Raw genomic sequence first — 19931 nt, forward strand, 5'->3', positions numbered from 1 at the left:
CTACTTCCCCACACTGGGAACCACACGCTTTCCGTGGAGCTTTCATTTGGGAACCGATACGGTCCACAGCCCTGTGTTCTTCAAATACTGTAAAGCACCCTCTCCCGATTCCTTGAGGGTCACTTTATATTACACATTGGTCCACATACGACACCAGAGTCACCACTTCCACCCGCCAAAGCGTGCTTAGATCGGCCGCCACTTCCCTTGGTACAAGCGAAACAAGAGCCGCGCCGAGGCTAAAGGAGAGGACGGAAGCAGGAATAGTCAATGCTGTCACCTCTATTTTGGGCATAAGGGGTCTTGTTAAGCTCCGTTTTTTGTGTGGCTAAGTATCGCAGACAAGGTGGTTTCGACTGGCCTTGGCTAGAGACGGCCTCCTTGGCCCCAAAGTCGGTCGCAGCACCTGACGGTCCCCGCGCAGGCCCAGACGCCAAGGGCGGGGGCACTGCCTGGAGGGACTAGTTGGCGGGCGGCCGCCGGGCGTGGTGACGTCAGGGCGGAAGCGCACACGGCGTGAAGCGGCCGAGAACCCGGCGGTCACGGGAATATCCGTCGCGCCGAGAACGCTGGTTAGTCTTGTTTCGGGTTCCGGCTGCGTTGGGCTTGCGTGCAGCTCGCTAAGACTATGGCGTCCGGGCCTCACCCGACAGCTACTGCTGCCGCCGCCGCCGCCGCTTCGTCAGCCGTCCCAAGCGCTGGCGGCTCCAGCTCCGGGACCACGACCACGACCACGACCACGACGGGAGGGATCCTGATCGGCGACCGCCTGTACTCGGAAGTTTCACTCACCATCGATCACTCTCTGATTCCGGAGGAGAGGCTCTCGCCCACCCCGTCCATGCAGGACGGGCTCGACCTGCCCAGCGAGACAGACTTACGCATCCTGGGCTGCGAGCTCATCCAGGCCGCCGGCATTCTACTCCGGCTGCCGCAGGTCAGTGCTCCGACCCCCGACCGGCCGGGTGCTCCTCTCCTCCCTTTCGTCTCCTACGCCGTATCCCAGTATCACTGTGCCCCGGCAGGGTGGGGACGGCTCTCTCAGGCTCTCCCGCTTGGGGCCCACCCGGGGCCGGGGCGTGCTGGGGTGGGGGGGCTGCGGAGGCGGAGGGAGGACCCGGCAGCGTGCTGTTCGCGACGGCTGCAGCGGCGGGAGGGGAAAGGGAAGCGAGCGGCGGCACAAAATGGCGGCCGGCGCCTGGAGCGGGCCCGCCTGACCCCTGCGCTTCGGTTCTCCTCTCTTGTCTGCAGGTGGCGATGGCAACGGGGCAGGTGTTGTTTCATCGTTTTTTCTACTCCAAATCTTTCGTCAAACACAGTTTCGAGGTAAGCACTGCGGAGGCGGTTAAAAGGGATTTTTCATCCGGAAATGGGCAGAAGTAGGGGTAGTGTCAGCAGCCAGCTTTTCCAGAAAGGGTGTGGTTTAGTTTAGGCCTTTGTACCTAGTTCTTACTCGCCAGGAAGTGGAAACCTTTAGAATGTGTTCAGACTAGAAAATGGATCCCGAGCCTAAGTGTGCCCTCTTAAGGCAAGTACAGTTTTCAACCAAATGCAGAACTCACTGTGAGATTGAGCTTGACTCTGGAACCAAAATCAAGATGAGTAGAACAACAAAAAGAGTATGGTACGAGCGTAGCTAGTAAGCTTATGGCATACAAATGTCCTCTCTAATTTTACTAAAGGTTGTCCCGTTTGTGTACTAAAGTTTATTCATCATAGTAAGTTTAATCTAACAATGGTTTTTGTTTCTCCTGGATTCTTTCAGATTGTTGCTATGGCTTGTATTAATCTTGCATCAAAAATCGAAGAAGCACCTAGAAGAATAAGAGATGTGATTAATGTATTCCACCACCTACGCCAGTTAAGAGGAAAAAGGTAAGATTGGCATTATTGAACATAGCATCTCTTGCTACTGCTGTACCGTGCACCAGTCATCAAGTCAAAACATCTTTCCTCTCAAGTGAATATGGGTGCAAAAGAAAACGGACTTTAATTTAGGTGTTAAAGTTCATATAGGAACACTGATATTTAAATTAATTTGAAAAAATCCATAATTAACCAGTTATCTAAAGTTTGTAGAGGCAGTTGCGTTTATGGACAATCCTAACAGTGCTGTGAAGCCAGGCCTGTGGCTTAAGATTAAACAAGAAAGGGAATACATTTGGCTCAAGTGTGAGTGTATTCTGTTATTTTTCCCCTCCCCTCTCTGGAAGACTGAAGGCTGGAAGTTTAAACACTGTAGTTTAAGTTAATATTGTGGCAAAGTTCTGTGTAGATTATGTTTTTCTATTCGAAGTCCCAGTTAATTCTTTATCAATTGAGGTTGGCTTTTGTTAGAGTACTTCTCAACATTGAACTACGATATATCGAATAATACCGGATCTGAAAGGACTGCAGGATGATAAAGTTTGAAGTTTGAAGTCAAAGGGATTAAACAGGTATTTTGTTTGGTCAGATACAGTCTCAGTGAGTGGGTTAGAAAATTAACAAGAGTGATTGGGTTGCATTTAGGTAAGGCCCTTTTATTTGATGTTGTAAGAAAATGCAGAGACTGAAATAGTATCTGCTAGGTGTTGCGATAACAACTTTATACGGACCTATGTGTTCCTGTGAGGCAGTACCAAAAAGTTTGTTGCAAGACTTCTTGCATCTACAGGTGACTTCCAGTACATGCTGCAGAAGGTTATATTTGGTGTAGATTAGTTTTTGTATTCACTCTTTAAGGAATTGTAGTGAAGTTCAACAAACTGTACTGAGTTTGAAAGGAAGTTATTAAAAGGATCATAAGTTGTTCTGGGGGTTGGGTATGTTGGTTAGTGCCAAGTCGGTATCTTATATGTGTAGTCCTTATATGAGTGAATCTGTAAGTTGGCAGTAATGGAACTATTCAGATAAGCAAATATTAAAGAAACTTTTAGATGACTAGTCTATTCTGTGAGTCTACAGTTTGTTTTTTTCAAGAGTATCCTAGTCAAAAGTCTCAGTTTTCTTACATACTTTTTCTCCCCCATCTTTACTCATTCACCTTAACTGTGTCCAGGGATAGAGTTAGTTTTTAAATTCTAAAATATCTTTTAGTTTGTTGGTAAGTCCCTGGGAATTGGGAAGATTTCAAATTGGTAATTGGTATGGTCTGAGCTTAAATCTATTTAGATACCTGACTGATTCTTCGGGATGTTTAAAGTCATGACACTAATACAAGGCTCTATCTTTAGTCAAAGGTTTCTCTTTGCTTAAAGGAAATGGTTTTCTAGTATTATCCTTTGAACTATTGAGCCAACTATTATGTAATCACATGATTATCTTTTGTGAAGTTTCCTTTGAGACTGAGTTTTCTTTGCTGATGTCAGAATAGGTCTTAACTGTAAAAACCATGGAATTTAAAATAGTATGATCTCACCTGATTGTTGTGTCTGATGGAACTTTGTTTTTTTGGGTCATTATTACAGAGAAAACTGATTTTTGTTTCAATCTTAGAAGTCTGATTATAGCAGAATTTAAAAGGAGTTGTTAATTGCATGGAAGCCTTTTTTTAAAGCAGGATGTAAAAGTGTTTCTATGCATATTACAAGTTTACTCAAGCACGTAACTTGTATATGTTATTAACTTCAACTCTTTTTTCCCTTGCAACCGACTATACAGCGACCAGCTACATTTACCAAAGCCTGGGTGATGTGGAGTGGTACATAGAGATGAAGCTGTCGTCATGGCAACAGTGAGTGAAGTATCGAAAATCCCCAAGGAGAAGCCAGTGCTCTGAGAATAGGTCACTGGAATCGGGGACTAACAGGTTGGCCACTGGTGAACCATTTAGAAAAACTCCTGTTTCTTGTTATAAGCTTTTGTCTTTGCTGTCCAAGTTATTAGAACTATAGCTTTGTATTTATTTTTGCATAGGTTAATGTCATTAGAAAGTACTATCAGTATTACACTTTAGTTAGGCAAAGGATATCACTTGTCTTAATGATGCTATTTGTTTTAATCTAGTTGATGCATAACTTTAAATTGTAGTGTGACTGACAGTTACAGTGGAAATATATTATTCATGTCGCCTGTAGGTCTTTGGTCTCATCAGCCTGGCTACACATTGAGAATTAAGAGAAGCTTTGTAAAAAATACCAGTGCTTAATCCCCAACCTGGATTGTTTGGCCTATTCTTCCTCCAAATTTTTTGTGGTTCAGTAATTATCGTTTAGGTTCAGAATGAATGGCTAAATTTAGAGGAATGATTGCTTTGTCATATTTACTTCTGAGATGTAGCATATTAACATTTTTAAAGACTTGTTTAGCCATTCTCATTATTAAATATATATTTTTCATCATTAAATATATATTTTCATTGTATTCATAGATCATAAAAGTTGGATAGGTAAGAATTGGAAGGGTGTTAAGTGATGTCCTTTAGTCTGCCAGCCTTCTGTAGTTTAATTCTGTGGCTCTACAAGGTGGCCTTCAGTTTATTTAAATACCTGTAAAAGATGTTTCTACTTTCTTTGAAGTAGGCATTACAAATTTCTGTATATTTCCTTGGCAGTCTGCCTCTTTGTAAATGACCTGTTATTAATATAGTGTCTTGAAGATCTAGTTTCAAAATTTCTCAGTCTTTATAACACATAAATGAGACTAACCATGTTTGGACTTCGTAATTTTTGTTGTTGAGTTATATGTCAATTACATAATCATGCTAAAGGAAAATCGCGCCTCTAACAAACTACCTAATAAACTTCTAATGACCAAAGACCAGGATTTTCTAAAGTTAAAAATTATTCATGTATAGATCAGAAAAATCAGACAATAGAAACTTAAAGCAGAGATTGAGTTAGTTTATGTGTTGATAATGAAAATTATTTTTGTTTTCTCTGAAGTCTTTTTTAGAGATTTTAAAATGCCATGTTTCCAGACTTTATTGGCAAGGAAAGTTTATTATTTGATTGGGGAGGAAGAAATTCTAGCAGGCCTTAATTTAATGTACTTGTTGCAACAAAGTACTAATTTATACTTTGAAACTTTTTTTACTGCTGATTTATGGAGATACATTTTTTTTAATTTACGATACAAAATAATCTCTAGCAGGCAGTTGAAAGTTGTGGGTACATCCTTAATTTGTGAGGTAAAACCAATTCTGAACATAATAAGGTTTCTGGTTTTAGGTTATACACCCACAAAGTTAACTTTGAAAACTGCAGGTAATACATAGGATTAAGCAAGCAGTTGAGTATGTAGTTGAATTATAGTAAATAATGGGTTTGGTTTTCTTAAATCTATGTTGGTATCATTGGGATTTTGACACAAACAGTATATGGCATGATTAAATCTTATTTGGGACTAAATAGCTATGATTTAAACAAACATTTAGCTGCTTTAGTGTAATTAGAAGAACAAATGAATTATCACCATTTGAAGGCAGCTCTTAAAGCAGATTATCTTTAAAGGTATAGATAATCTTTATTAACATAAATGGAGAAAAATGAGACAACTATACTTTCATAAAATTATATTTTATTAGGAATTTTGATGATACAGTCTACTGTCTGGATTGCAAGGGGTTAAGAGTTAAAACTGTGCAGCTGTAACTGGAGCTATTTTATCTCTTAATGCCAGTTTAAGGAGAGCCATTAGATAACACAGCCATTCAGTTAAAAAGAGTGAGGTTGATTTAACTTGTTTACAAATTTCCTATGATGATAAAGCCTGATCATAAACCTTAAGATCTGAGTGAGTGAGTGAGTGAGAGAGAGAGAGAGAGAGTGTGTGTGTGTGTGTGTGTGTGTGTGTGTAGAGAGAGAGAGAGAGAGAGAGAGAGAGCAAGAGCGATAGGTTGCTCTCATGAGAATTAAGGAGAATTAAGTTTGACTTTTTTTTTCCAAAGAGCAATTTGTAGCCTATTGCCCTGATAGAGTGGATTCATCATTACATGTTAGTGTTAGAAAGCAGCTCAATGAGGCCAACTGATGGCCTCATTGCAGGTGTGAGAAATAGAACTAAGTGAAGGCCATTTTAAGTAACAGCTGTTTTTTATCTTGTCAGCTCTGCCAGTTTTTGTTTAGTAAGCATTCCAGTTTCTGTAATAATTTTAAATGGAAGAAAGGAAAATGTATGATAGCTGACTTTTTACTCTGATGTTACTATAAGGGTAACAAAGATCATTTCAGATTATCTAACCTTCAGGTGCATGTATTGAAATAGACTTTGGTTTTTAAAATACGAGATTACATTTTTCTGGATCTGGTGTGCACTGGGGTAGAGAGGATCACTGTTTTAAAAATAGATTGTGTATTCTGCCTAGAACAAAGACTCTTAAGTCTTTTGGCTGAGTATGGACAATAATATTTAAGTGTTCAACCTGTAAACTTACCATATAATCAATGTCTTGATAAAACTGTAGTTTTTGTTGGTTGGATCTAAGACTGTATTGGACATGGGTAAATTTCAGACATGACCAACAACAAAAAATAAAAGCTCAATTCCTTAACCTTTCCTGACTAAATCTTCTCAGGAAGAAACCAGTTTTGAATTGTAAGACATAAATAAGATAGTCTTTTGTTGTAAGTGGTAGGTTTTTAAACTATATAATAGAACATTTGGGGATAACATTCAACGGATGTTATCCCCAAATACTTTTAAAGCATTAAATCACTGACATAAGCTTTCTGTATTTTAGAACCTTCTGAATTACCAAAATTTAGTCGGATACAGAGCTCTTGAATATGTTCTGGTTCCCTCACTATGGCCCTTCATTCCCTTTTGTATTAATACTAAAGTGTATTGCCTAAAACCATAACCCTGATGAAATTTTGGCCTGGATCTCATGAATCATGTAATACAAATTTTAATTTACTTGGATAATTGAGCTGAATCTTTAGTTTTCAGATTACTTTTTTAAACAGGTAGGTTCTTAGAACAAATTGTTAAAAACATATCACCCCATTAGGGGAATCTGGATAAACTACCCACTGTTCCCCCCCACCACCAAGTTTTTAAAAAATTTTGGCCATAAACCAGCCAACAGTTGTTATTTTATAGAATGAGTAAAAAATCAGTATGATCTTTTGAGGACTTTATAGTACTGTAAATCTTAGGAGCACGTTAGTTTTTTGTGTTTTTTTAAGCCAGTCAAATTTAGCAGTGGGGGATTGTCTACCAACTTTAGTGACACTGATGTTAGTAAGTTCTGATAACCCACTGCTGTCGGACCAGCCTGGAGCATACTAGTTTTGTCAGTGGAAAGTCTCTTAGACTTTGAGGTTTGTGATAACAAATCACACTATCACTAAAGTTAAATACGTATACACACACACACACACCCCTAGAATATAAGCAGAATGGAAAAGTTGACAAGGATGAACCCAAGAGCATTAGATTGAATTTTTTTCATTATAGAATTTAGTTGAACTTAGTCTCGTAGATGTATATATTTAATTAGCATAACTTGGACAGCACAAGATTAATGCTTTAACTTGTTTGCAGGAGTTTAAAAAGCTGGTTTCTGTTGCCAATAGTTGGTTGGAAGGGAAAATGGAGATGCCACAAATAAAATTTTTTGGATGTGCAAAACAGTTTTGATTTTATTTCTTACAAACTATAGGACTCCAAGCCCCCTGATCCTTGATCAGAACTACATTAACACCAAAAATCAAGTTATCAAAGCAGAGAGGAGGGTGCTAAAGGAGTTGGGATTTTGTGTTCATGTCAAGCATCCTCATAAGGTGAGTTGTAGAGTACAGAAATTGGGTTCGTAAGTATTAGGACTTCTCCAAAATTTCTACTTTATATGAATTTATGTTTCTATGTGAGTGTTAACCTTGGTTTTAAAATAAAAAGCGTTTTTTTTTAAAGGTTCAGGCTTCATCAAAAAACATTCTTTTGGGTGTTGAGATTGATCAGTAAAATTGAGAGTACAAAAATCTAGGTTCAAATCTTAATTCTGTGGTCATAAAGAAGTTATTTTTGTTTCTGTGGTTTAAAGTCTCAGTTTTTCCACCAAGAGAACAGAGATGTAAAGTTCCTTGTTCCAAGAGATAAATATGTAGGTACAGAAGTATTTGGCACACTTAACATCATAGTAGAATGTTCTAAGTGTGGTAGCTGCTCACTGTAAAACATTGGAAATTTGTTTCTCTCTAAATCTCTTAGCATTCATTATTGTCAATATAAGTTGTAGAGCGAGTGCTCAGGTCAGAACTATCTGGGCTAGAAATGTACCTTGGGAAATTAGGTGAAATAATCTCCTAGCACAGTGCCCGTCACGTGGTAAAGTGCCAATGAAAAATATTCTTTAATTGCCTTTTTTCCTGTACAATTTTGAAATACAGTTCTAAACATAATTTATATAAAAATCTAGTAATACAATTCACATTAGAATCTTACATACATTTAAGTTGGTCTGTCTTATTGATGTAGAATTAGAACTTGAATCTAACATTTTCAGTTACTTTTTTTATTGAACTCTGTAGTCTGAAAGAACTACCAGTATACTAAACTGAGTTTTTTTCCCTTGTCCTTCAGATCATTGTTATGTATTTACAAGTCTTAGAATGTGAACGTAATCAAACCCTGGTTCAAACTGCCTGGTAAGTCACTTTTTTAGATTTCTTTCCTAGCCAGGAAAACAGAAGCAGAAATAAAGTAAGTTTCGTTTCCCTTTCCAAAATAATGAGATAAGTTTGTTTTGGGGCTTTTTGTTGTTGTTTTTGTTTTTTTAACCAAAAGGTAAATAATGCTTATTTCTGCTTCCTGTTTTCTTGGCTTGACTAATTACTTTTAATGGAGAACTCAATTTAACTTTGTTCTTTTTTCTACTCTTTAATTAAAGGGTAGTCCATGATGGTAAGTCATAGAACTCTGCCCTCTGCACTTCAGCCCATGACCTCAGGATGGCCTGATTGGCTACCCTGCTCTCCAGCCAATCCAGTGCAAGCTCTCATCCGAGATTCACTGAAGTGGTCCATATCCATCTGGCAGCATCTTCTAGTTCTGTCGGGGTGTCAAAAGGATTTGTATATTTGCTTCTAGAAGTAACTATTTGACATGCCTATGTATTTAATGTATACTTGTAACTATCAAAATGAATAGTTCATTTTTGATAGATTTGTTGTCCAGCCATTATGAATTAAATGGTTTATTAGGAGTTTGACTAAATTTTTATTTTTAGTATGTATAGCATGAATTCTACCAAAGGAGACTACAAACTTGCAGTTTAAAATGGGCACCAGTTCCCACACTGGCTTAATTTATATAGTTATATAGCTGCTTGGCTGTATTGCTGGTAATGTTAGAAGTAAGAAGCACTTCGTTATTGAAAGAGATGTTACTATTATACTGCTTAAATGCTTTAGCACTTGGACTTTTTGAGATGCAGATGTGTGATTTTGCGTTCTGGCTTATTTAAAGGTCAAGCCAAGGAGTTTGTGGTTCAGCCACAACTACTGTTTCCTTAAGACTTGATGTGAAGGACTTAGTGAAGTAATTTTTATATTTTGGACTTCCCAGCAAGATGTCCTATTTATGACTGCCATGCTTCTTTTGGACTCAGTAAATGTTTGTAATGTTAGAAAAGTCTCGTTACTTTTATAAAATGCATGACATTTTAAATGTGTTTCATAAAATGGATTATAGCAGTTCTGATGGTTTAGGATTTTTTAGAAATCGTCCGTTTAATTTCAGCTTAACCTTTTAAATGACCTGTAAATTTTCTTTATTAGTTTAGGAATATTGTGGGGAGAGTTCATTAATAATAAAAGTTCAGCAATTTTTTAACTGAAATAGTTTATCTCTTTTACCTAGTCACAAAAAAAAGGTATGTAAACAAGGCCATTATGTTTTTATTGCTCTTTACTTCCCTATCTAGATTTTCTAAAGTATCTTAGCTTTCTTAATGTAAGTTTAACTTGGTACTTACTGAAAATGTTTTTTTACCCCTGTTAACGATACTTTGAGCTTTTGAAATGAACTTGGTTGACACAGCTTTATTGTGGATAAAGGAGAGATGGTCAATAATTAATGGCTTGAAGTATTGTTGGAGTGGTTTATCATTTCTGAAACTAATCTTGTCAGAATTGACTTTGAAAGCATTGCTTTTTACAGAAATAATACTTTAGGAGTAATTTCTAGTTGGATAGTAATACGAAATAATTTAAAGGGGCTTTGGTCATATATATTGGAGAACTGCAAATGGTCCTCGTATTAAATTCTTACTGCTTACTGCTTTTTTTTGAGTTAAGAGTTGTTATATGCTAGAATATGAGGATGTGAATATAAATAAGAGAAGAAAAAAGAATAAAGTAGATTGAGTCTCCAATTTTATGTAAGCTTCAGAAGAACTGGTTTGTTTACATACAAGCTTATAGTTGAAATATTTTTCAGGAATTACATGAACGACAGTCTACGAACCAATGTTTTTGTTCGATTTCAACCAGAGACTATAGCATGTGCTTGCATCTACCTTGCAGCTAGAGCACTTCAGGTAGGTGCCTATTTCCCATTTTGTTCTGTAGGATAAATAACACAAATTTTCCATGGTTCCAATACAGATATAACAAAAATTTAAACCATTCTGTTCTTATGGTTTAGATTCCATTGCCAACTCGTCCCCATTGGTTTCTTCTTTTTGGTACTACAGAAGAGGAAATCCAGGATATCTGCATAGAAACACTTAGGCTTTATACCAGAAAAAAGGTATTATCTATTTACTCTTTTAAGTCAACATGCTAAGAGTCTAAGCTACTATAAGGGAGAAACACAAACTTTTTTTTTTTTTTTTTTCCTTAAACAGCCAAACTATGAATTACTGGAAAAAGAAGTAGAAAAAAGAAAAGTAGCCCTACAAGAAGCCAAATTAAAAGCAAAGGGATTGAATCCTGATGGAACTCCAGCCCTTTCAACCCTCGGTGGATTTTCTCCAGCCTCCAAGCCATGTAAGATGTATTTAGAATTAAAATGACTTGGGGGCACTGAAAGTGTTTTATTAGAGAGCTTTTACATTTGAAAGTTGCTGTTAAGGAACTGTTACTATGTTTTCTCTGGCAGTCAGCTAAAAACTGATACTTGGAAGCATGGTACTTTCAGTTACATTTAGAAACAACTCTTCACCCTCTGTAAAACCAGTAGTTAACATGTTGTTATGTCTTTTAAAGCATCACCAAGAGAAGTAAAAGCTGAAGAGAAATCACCAATCTCCATTAATGTGAAGACAGTCAAAAAAGAACCTGAGGATAGACAGCAGGCTTCCAAAAGCCCTTACAATGGGTGAGTAAACTTGGGCTGGAAAATTGACTTGAGGAATTTTTTGTGTGTTTACTTTTTAACACACTAAGTTTGTAACTAATGTATTGTGGTTTTTTTTGAAGTGTAAGAAAAGACAGCAAAAGAAGTAGAAATAGCAGAAGTGCAAGTCGATCAAGGTCAAGAACACGATCACGTTCTAGATCACATACTCCAAGAAGACAGTAAGTAAATGTTTTCTTAGGAAAGCAGTCTTATTTGGAGTTTTTAAAGGTTATTGCTTTTTCTTTAAAATTTGAATATAGATTGTTTTCAAAGTTAGATTAGAATTAGGCTTTTAATATGAGGCAAATTAGGAGAAATTAGTTTGAAGATGTTCTGGACATAAAGGATCTTAATGGCATTCTGTTATGTTTTCTCCCATGTTTTTTGGAGAAGTGTAGGAGCTACCCACAAAGTGCTGTGAGGGCCACAGTATCATTTGTAATGTGAAAACTTTTTTAAATTTCTGTTAGCAAATGTATTTTATTAACCCCTTGTTAATAACCAATAATCAGATTAACCAGTCAATGAATCTTCCCTAGTTAAGCTTGTAATTAGATTGTTAGCTCCTTGTGGCTCTTCACTGTCTCCTTTGAACATGTGGGAGATATTTAATAAAAAGCATAGCTCTAGGAGGACACTGTAAAAACTGCTAATTACTCCCCTTGGAATATAGACATAAGAACATATGCTTAAGATTTAATATGTTACAGGCTTGGGCATACAGAAGTCAGGGGTGGGGAGATTTTTAGAAAGTTCTGGTTACTGACAAAGCTGGTAGCTGTGTTTTGAACCTGTTATGAGCAACCACCAGAATAATCTTTTCCCCCATAGAAACTGAACCTAAACTTCAAATTTTTATTATCTAAGCTATAATAATAGACGGAGTCGATCTGGAACATACAGCTCAAGATCAAGAAGCAGGTCCCGCAGTCACAGTGAAAGCCCTCGAAGACATCATAATCATGGTTCTCCTCACCTTAAGGCCAAGCATACCAGAGATGATTTAAAAAGTTCAAACAGACATGGTCATAAAAGGAAAAAATCTCGTTCTCGATCTCAGAGCAAGTCTCGGGATCACTCAGATGCAGCCAAGAAACACAGGCATGAAAGGGGACATCATAGGGACAGGCGTGAACGATCTCGCTCCTTTGAGAGGTCCCATAAAAGCAAGCACCACGGTGGCAGTCGCTCAGGACATGGCAGGCACAGGCGCTGACTTTCTCTTTCTTTGAGCCTGCATCAGTTCTTGGTTTTACCTATCTACAGTGTGATGTATGGACTCAATCAAAACATAAAATGCAAACTGATTAGGATTTGATCCCTTGAAACCCTCTAGGTCTCTAGAACACTGAGGACATTTTCTGTTGGAAGAACTATGTTAATTTTTTGCACATTAAAATGCCCTAGCAGTATCTAATTAAAAACCATGGTCAGGTTCAATTGTACTTTATTATAGTTGTGTATTGTTTATTGCTATAAGAACTGGAGCGTGAATTCTGTAAAAATGTATCTTATTTTTATACAGATAAAATTGCAGACACTGTTCTATTTAAGTGGTTATTTGTTTAAATGATGGTGAATACTTTCTTAACACTGGTTTGTCTGCATGTGTAAAGATTTTTACAAGGAAATAAAACACAAATCTTGTTTTTTCTAAACTGCTTCAAATATCTTATTTAAATAAATTATTAAAAAGCAAAACTTTAATAGCAAAATGGCTGTACTGGTTTTCTGACAAACGTATTTTTTCCTCCATTAGATGGTAGTTTGAGATGATTATTCTTAACTGCATTGTGAGCTATTTCAAGCCGTCATTGTATATATGGAAAAAGTAAATGAGAGTGGCCCAACAGTGTTACAGTTAATGTTACATTGTAGCACTAAACTCAAAACCTGATTTTCTCTTGAATGGTCCCAGAAGGTAATTTTGAGTCCGATTTAAGTACTATTTTTGAAATGAGGTGCCCTATTGAATGAACCAAAACTTAGTACTATTGAGCTTCAGCAGTTCTGTATAGGCACTTAATGTTAAGGCTTCATGAAGGCTAGGAGAATTCAGACCACAAAGAAGTGAAGTTTTGAAGAAAAGCCAAAATTTGTGTCCAAATTAATGTTTTCAAGTTATATTTAATCATTTTTTTCAACATTTTGGAAATCAGTTTACAGATCTTGAAAGTCAAAATGTTGCATTACTTTATAATTACATGAAGGTTTCCATTACATTTATTTTACCTACTTTAATTACTTCTTCCGCTAGACTTGGCTCCAAGTGATTTGTTGCTGTTTCAAGAAATAACACCCACAGAGAGGAAGATGTACTACTGCTAAGAATTTTTTTTTTTTAAGTTACAGCTTTTGAAGAGGATTCCAAAGACTTAAAACATGTTCACTAATGGCAGGTGGTGAGGCTGGAAAAAATAGCTTCACAAGGCAACTCCTTTGAAGGAGATAAGACTCCTTAAGATGTAATAGTATTGGCTGTGCTACTTAAATCAGTTACAGTTCTAACTATAAAGACTAACCAGAAACTAACAAGACCCAGCATAAATTAGCCACTTCATGCTTGAAAGGGTAAATAGTTTATTCAGACTTTTTTCTGCATGATTCGTAGTACACATTGCTGAGTTATAAATTGGTATTTCTGAAAAGCTAACTACTTATAAATGCTAAACAGTTTCCTTTACAAGACAGACATTGAAGAATGGCAAATGTCAGCAAAGGCCCTGTTAGCAAATTAATCTTGAATTTTTTTTAACTTTTTTTTTATTTTAGAGACGAGGTCTTGCTACATTACCCAGGTCGGTTACGAACTCCTGGCCTCAAGTGATCCTCCCACCTCAGCCTCCCAAGTATTAAATTATTAATAGTGTCTAAATTATTTATGTGCCTTATCTTTGCTTTGAAACAGGAGTGCTGTGGGTGAGGGTTGTTTGTGAAGATGGGGAGTTCTGAAGGATAAACCTGCATGTGGAATGAGGTTTGTATGTTAAAAGGTGTTTTTAGAGGTGGCTTTGTGGGCTAGAGAAAGATCTTTTCCAGGGTCTTGATTTTTGTCTTATCGTCTGTTATCAATTTTCTAAGTTGTCAAAGGATGTTAACCTCATGCTGTCCTATGGCTATTTTAAAACTTTCTCTAAAAGTAATACTCATTTTCAAACTTATGGGAAATTTCAAACACGAAGTTGTGGAATACCTATCATATCCATTTATTAACTCCAAAAGTAATGATCAGCAAACCGTACTCAATCTGTACTTCACTCCACCTCCCACCCTTCCTATTGGGAAGAAATTCCCCACAAGTAAGTTTGTTTCCAGGTATTTCAATCCACAAGGTTAAGGACTTTTAAAACATAACCATATAGCTTTACTGTAAGAGTTAAAAGTAATGCCATACTACCCCTGTCAGTATCCAGAGAGCTCTCTTCTCTAATTTGTTTTAATTGGTTTGTTCGAAGTCCAAATATGTTGCATTGACTTTAACCACAGTCTTCTCCATATTTTTTACTTGAAGAAATTGGGTCATGTCCTGAAGAATTTTTCTCCTGGGTTTGTTCACTAAGTATGCTGTCACTGAAATGAACACATTTTTCTGTCCCCTGTGTGGTAAACTGGTAGATCCTGTGAGGCTCGATCAGATTCAGGTTTAAATTGTTTATTTGTCTGGAATTCAGAAGTCTGGACACCCAGACTGTGTTATTTTAGAGCTGAAAACAAGGGTGCCGCCTCATCCATCCACCAGGTATTTTGCTGGGTTCTCAGTTCTTATCCATTGGTGCTTGCACTTTGCTGGCCTTTGTATCTGTGTTCCCTCTGTTCTCTGTCCATGTTTTGGTTGCCCCACAACGGGAATGAAAATGTTATTTGTCCTAATGATCCTGGTATTTTTTTTCTTCAAATGACCCACAAATGAAATCCTGATTTTTAATATAAGTCCGTTCATGTTATGGAACATTACATTTGTCCTTTGCAGTTGGTATCTTAAGTTTACAGACCAGTGAAATTCTTAGCCATGTTCCTATTTTAAAACAAAGTGAACATAAAAATGACTACTTTCAGAACTGAAGTTCTAAGTTTTGCTTTAATAGCTTTTAAATATTGCCATTTATAACTCCAATATTAATGCCACAGTCTGCATCAAACGCTTACTTAAACATTGTTTTCAAAAAATAATTTCATAATAACAATCATTTGTTCTCAGAGCCATTTCTTAACCCACCCTAAGCTGTAATAGATTATGAAAATAAGTTCCAAACTTTGCATACCAGGTTTTTTTTTTTTTTTTTGAGATGGAGTCTTGCATTGTCGCCCAGGCTGGAGTGCAATGTCACGATCTTGGCTCACTGCAATCTCTGCCTCCCGGGTTCACATGATTCTCCTGTCTCAGTCTCTCGAGTAGCTGGGATTACAGGCACACACCACCACATTCAGCTAATTTTTTGTGTTTTTAGTTGAGATGGGGTTTCATTATGTTGGCCAGACTGGTCTCAAACTCCTGACCTCGTGATCCACCCACCTTGGCCTCCCAAAGTGCTGGGATTACCGGCATGCCACCACGCCCGGCTACATACCAAATCTTTAAAAATGAAATTAAAAATATAGGCATATTGAGGGTCTTATGCATGGACATATTGAAGGGTTCAAAGAGACACATAATGGGCTTGAGGTTTGATAAGGGGAACATCACTGTGAAAACTGGAAGGGAGCAGCATTCATTGTGTGGGCTTTGAGCCCTTCATCCCTTTCACTCTTAGGCTGGAAGCCACTGTGATGTTCTAACCATTCGAAAATTTCCATTTGTTCAAAGCTTGGCTTTGTAACCACTTGAACATTTCTATTACATGGAAGGAACGTGGGCTTCCATGTCAGCTCTGCATTCAAATCATTCTTCCACTAAAGTGACTTGACAAGTTATTTTACTTCTTCTCTACTTGGCCCTTAAAACAATTTTGGGTAGTATATGTGTTGGACAAATAGGATTTATTTTTACCACTGCAATTTAAACTTCGTATTGGAAAGCACTCAAATACTTAGAAAAGTTTGAATTCTATGACTATAATATTTCAAACTATAGATGTTTGAGAATGCTACTTTGATAATTCTAATATATCTTCAATAATGTATGTACCTTATAGATAATCTTGAACAGTATAAGATTTTCATAATTAAGGCATGAAAAACTGGGCTCTTTGATTCCAGGTGTCCTCTCGTCCCTTCTGCTTTTGCCATCAATGTTCAATATAATTCTAACACAATTCTAAGTGCAGAGAAAATTCCTACCCTGCCTGCTTTTATAGCTCATCAGATTTCCCTATATCAGCTACCACTTTTCTGGTAAGTGTCATCCGGTTTCTGGGACGCCTTTGCCACAATCTTTTCTTTGACCAGTAGCTGAATGATCTATTTAATAAAGTGTTAACCACATTGCTCTAATATATAAAGCCTTCAGTAGTTTCTCATATCACTGTAAAATACCCCTTGCCAGCTTCTCCCATCAGCACCACTCTTTCTGTTCCTTATATATGCACATCTCTTCCTGAGCCTTTATCTCGATCCTCTTCGTGTGGGGATGTTTCTGTCTCAGAGATAGTCTTTGTTCAGGTCCCCACTCTGCAGTCTTCTCCAGAGGGGCTGCTTTCACCACCCCTTCTAAAACAAGCCTTTCTAAACACCCCTATCATGTTCTATCCCTTAGCCTGCACTAACTTTTTCATAATGCTTACCACTAACCGAAGTTATTTTGCTTTATCAATTTCTCCCTCATTAGAATGTAATCTTGTGAGAGAGTGGCAGGGATGTGGTTTCCTCCTTATTGTATGTCCCTCACCTAATCCTGTAAACAGTGTCTGGTCCGTATTAGGGTATGTAATAAATATTACTTGAGGAATTCATTAATTTAACATACTACCAATTCTCTGAGTGACTTTTTTAAGCCTTCGTCATCATTCACACTTTCTTGTCTTCGTTTGGGCATGTCCAGTCACCATTTCACGAACATCTGTGTTCCTTTTGCAAAGATAAGACTAGGTTCCTGGAGTTCATAGAAGATGGAAACCACAGCCTGGGGGTAGCAAACTGGTGGACCCTGAGCCAAATCCTGGCCTGCACATGTATTTTGTTTGGGTTTTACAATGTTTGTTATAAATGAACTGGCTGCTAATATTTTTTTAATTGGAAATATTTACATTAAAAACCTAGACCTCTAGTTGCTCTTAAGAAATTAAAATACAGCTGGGCACGGTGGCTCACACCTGTAATCTAGCACTTTGGGAGGCCGAGGTGGGTGAATCACCTGAGGCCAGAAGTTCAAGACTAGCCTGACCAACATAGTGAAACCCCATCTCTACAAAAAATATAAAATAATTAGCCGGACATGGTGGCTGGTGCCTCAGTTGCTTGAGCCCGGGAGACAGAGGTTGCAGTGAGCTGAGATTGTGCCACTGCCCTCCAGCCTGGAAAACAGCAAGACTATAAAAAAAAAAAAAAAAAAAAAAAATTAGCCAGGCGTGGTGGCATATGCCTGTAATCCCAGCTACTCAGGAGGCTGAGGCACGAGAATCAATTGAACCCAGGAGACAGAGGTTGCAGAGAGCTGAGATTATGCCATTGCACTCTAGCCTGGGTTACAGAGCAAGACTCCATCTCAAAAACAAAAAAAGTAAAAATTCAATACATGAGATCCACAATAACTCCAGGCCACAGTTAACCAGCATCCAGTAGCCCTCTGGGTGAGGCTGCATGCTGTAGTGCATGATGATTCCCTCCACCCCTGTTAATTGTGTAACACTGAAGCGGGGTGTCAGTTGGCAGGTATCAGTGTGCTGATGGTATTTTCTTGAATTTTGCCCCTTTTGCTCATGGATGTTACCTACCTGGCTCTTGACACCTGATACCTCACGGAGTATTCCAAGACTATGTGAATCACCAAATCTGAATGTGGCATTGTTTGAGTAGGCTCCTGGGTTAAATCAGGTTGCTTCCTGTGCCCCAAATCACTAGTGAACCACCATATAACTAAGCCTTTTCAAACGAATTTCTCACTTAAGCAACTCTTACACTGCTGGAGCACTTAACAGAGCACATGACACATCATATCTGTAGAGAGCGCATGGCACATTATAAATTTCCCTGCGAGGCTCAGTTTTCCACCCTAAATTACAAAACTTAATTTTCTGCCCCAGATGTGTAATTTTCATGGACCTTTTCAAACACCAAATTTTATTCACTTAACAAGAATTAATACAATATAGACCAATAATAAGCAATAAAGCCACATTCAAATTGATTACTCAGGCCCTCATCCCATAGCTGACTTCATTTTACACACACAATTGAAATCAACAGTCTCAAGTGAACTTTCAACTTACTTGAAAACAGTCAAATTGCGAAAGTCAAGTGCCTACTTGCATATAATCTGATGAGGGCTATAATGATAGGTTTCTACCTATAGAAGTAAGGGTAGGTAAAGTCTCAGTGTCTAGATACATGGCACATACCTGCATATAATTAATATTTAGTTGGAAGCAAAGTGTATTTTGTTTGTTTGGTTGGTTGGTTTTTGAGACAAGAGTTTCGCTCTTGTTGCCAGGCTGGAGTGTAATGACATGATCTCGGCTCACCGTAACCTCTGCCTCCTGAGTTCAAGTGATTCTCCTACCTCAGCCTCCCAAGTACCTGGGATTGAGGCATGTGCCACCATGCCCAGCTAATATTTTGTATTTTTAGTAGAGAAGGGTTTTCTTCATGTTGGTCAGGCTGATCTGGAACTCCTGACATCAGATGATCCCTCCCGCCTCGGCCTTCGAAGGTTCTAGATTACAGGTGTGACCATTGCACCCAGCCAGACAATGTTTTAAAAGTCCAAATGACATCCAGAGTAATCCTCAGTATAGTTAGAGCCAAGCAATAATACAACGTGTGCCAAGTTTAAAGAAGAAAGACCACTGTGGCCTAGAGGGCCTTGGAAAAATTTTTAGATGACAGGGAATGTGGAATGCACTTTGGATGGAAAGGTTTTAAAGGACAAGGAGGAAGCCTGGCACAGTGGTGAGTCTGTAGACCCAGCTGCTTGGGAGGCTGATGCAGGAGGATCCCTTGATCCCAGGAGTTCGAGACTGTAATGTGCTCTGATTGCACCACTGCATTCCAGCCTGGGCAACAGCAGCAAGACCCTGTTTCTGGAGGGAAAAAAAGGGGGTGACAAAGAGGAGGAGGCCCAAGAGATGATGTTTAATGCTGACATCCTTTATTAGCTGTGTAATCTTGCACACATTACTTAACCACTCTAAGCTCCCATGTTCCCATCTGTAATGAGTTTGTAACTAAGCCTAGTGTATTCAGACATTGTGAGGTTAAAGGAAATAATGTATCTAATGCACTTAATGTTAGGTGTGTAAATGTCCAATAAATGTTATCATTATTAGCATCTTCAGACACTTGTGGATGCCAGACTAAGGTGTCTTGTAGACCAGAAAGCCATTGTTTTAAAAGCAGGTGACTGTATTCCTAGGATTTCCTGGGGCTGCTGTAAAATCACCACAAACTTGGTGGCTTAAAACAAATAATTACTCCTTCACCTTTCTGGAGTCTAGAAGTCTGAAATCCAGATGACCACAGGGCCATGCTCCTTCTGAAGACTCTAAGTCCCCACTTGGTTTTTCATAGTTTCT

At 38.1% G+C, this 19931-nt stretch overlaps 1 protein-coding gene across 4 annotated transcripts; it reads left to right on the top strand.

The window, feature by feature from the left end:
* Window positions 1-575: 575 nt before the first annotated feature.
* On the top strand, window positions 576-12923 carry CCNL1 (cyclin L1). 4 transcript variants are annotated; one of them, XR_013528474.1, is made up of 12 exons: window positions 576-937; window positions 1252-1326; window positions 1766-1875; window positions 7586-7706; window positions 8506-8570; window positions 8813-9014; window positions 10363-10462; window positions 10570-10674; window positions 10772-10913; window positions 11133-11244; window positions 11346-11444; window positions 12133-12923. XR_013528474.1 is itself a non-coding variant. In XM_002759463.6 (11 exons), the coding sequence occupies exons 1-11, from the start codon at window positions 629-631 to the stop codon at window positions 12479-12481; spliced, it is 1587 nt and encodes a 528-aa protein (XP_002759509.2). In that variant the 5' UTR covers window positions 576-628; the 3' UTR covers window positions 12482-12923. The 4 variants fall into 4 exon arrangements, 2 of the variants coding, with proteins under 2 accessions (XP_002759509.2, XP_054103063.1); XR_013528475.1 differs by having other exon boundaries at window positions 8813-8826; XM_002759463.6 differs by lacking the exon at window positions 8813-9014.
* Window positions 12924-19931: the final 7008 nt, after the last annotated feature.

The sequence above is a fragment of the Callithrix jacchus genome, chromosome 17 (assembly GCF_049354715.1).
Source record: "Callithrix jacchus isolate 240 chromosome 17, calJac240_pri, whole genome shotgun sequence".
Lineage (NCBI taxonomy): Eukaryota > Metazoa > Chordata > Mammalia > Primates > Cebidae > Callithrix > Callithrix jacchus.

Excerpts from the sequence above, each read along its gene's own strand:
- CCNL1 (XM_002759463.6), top strand. The coding sequence starts at position 629 with ATGGCGTCCGGGCCTCACCCGACAGCTACTGCTGCCGCCGCCGCCGCC. Across the intron at positions 7,707-8,505 it reads ATGTCAAGCATCCTCATAAG|ATCATTGTTATGTATTTACA; the intron begins GTGAGTTGTAGA and ends CTTGTCCTTCAG. Across the intron at positions 10,675-10,771 it reads GGCTTTATACCAGAAAAAAG|CCAAACTATGAATTACTGGA; the intron begins GTATTATCTATT and ends TTCCTTAAACAG.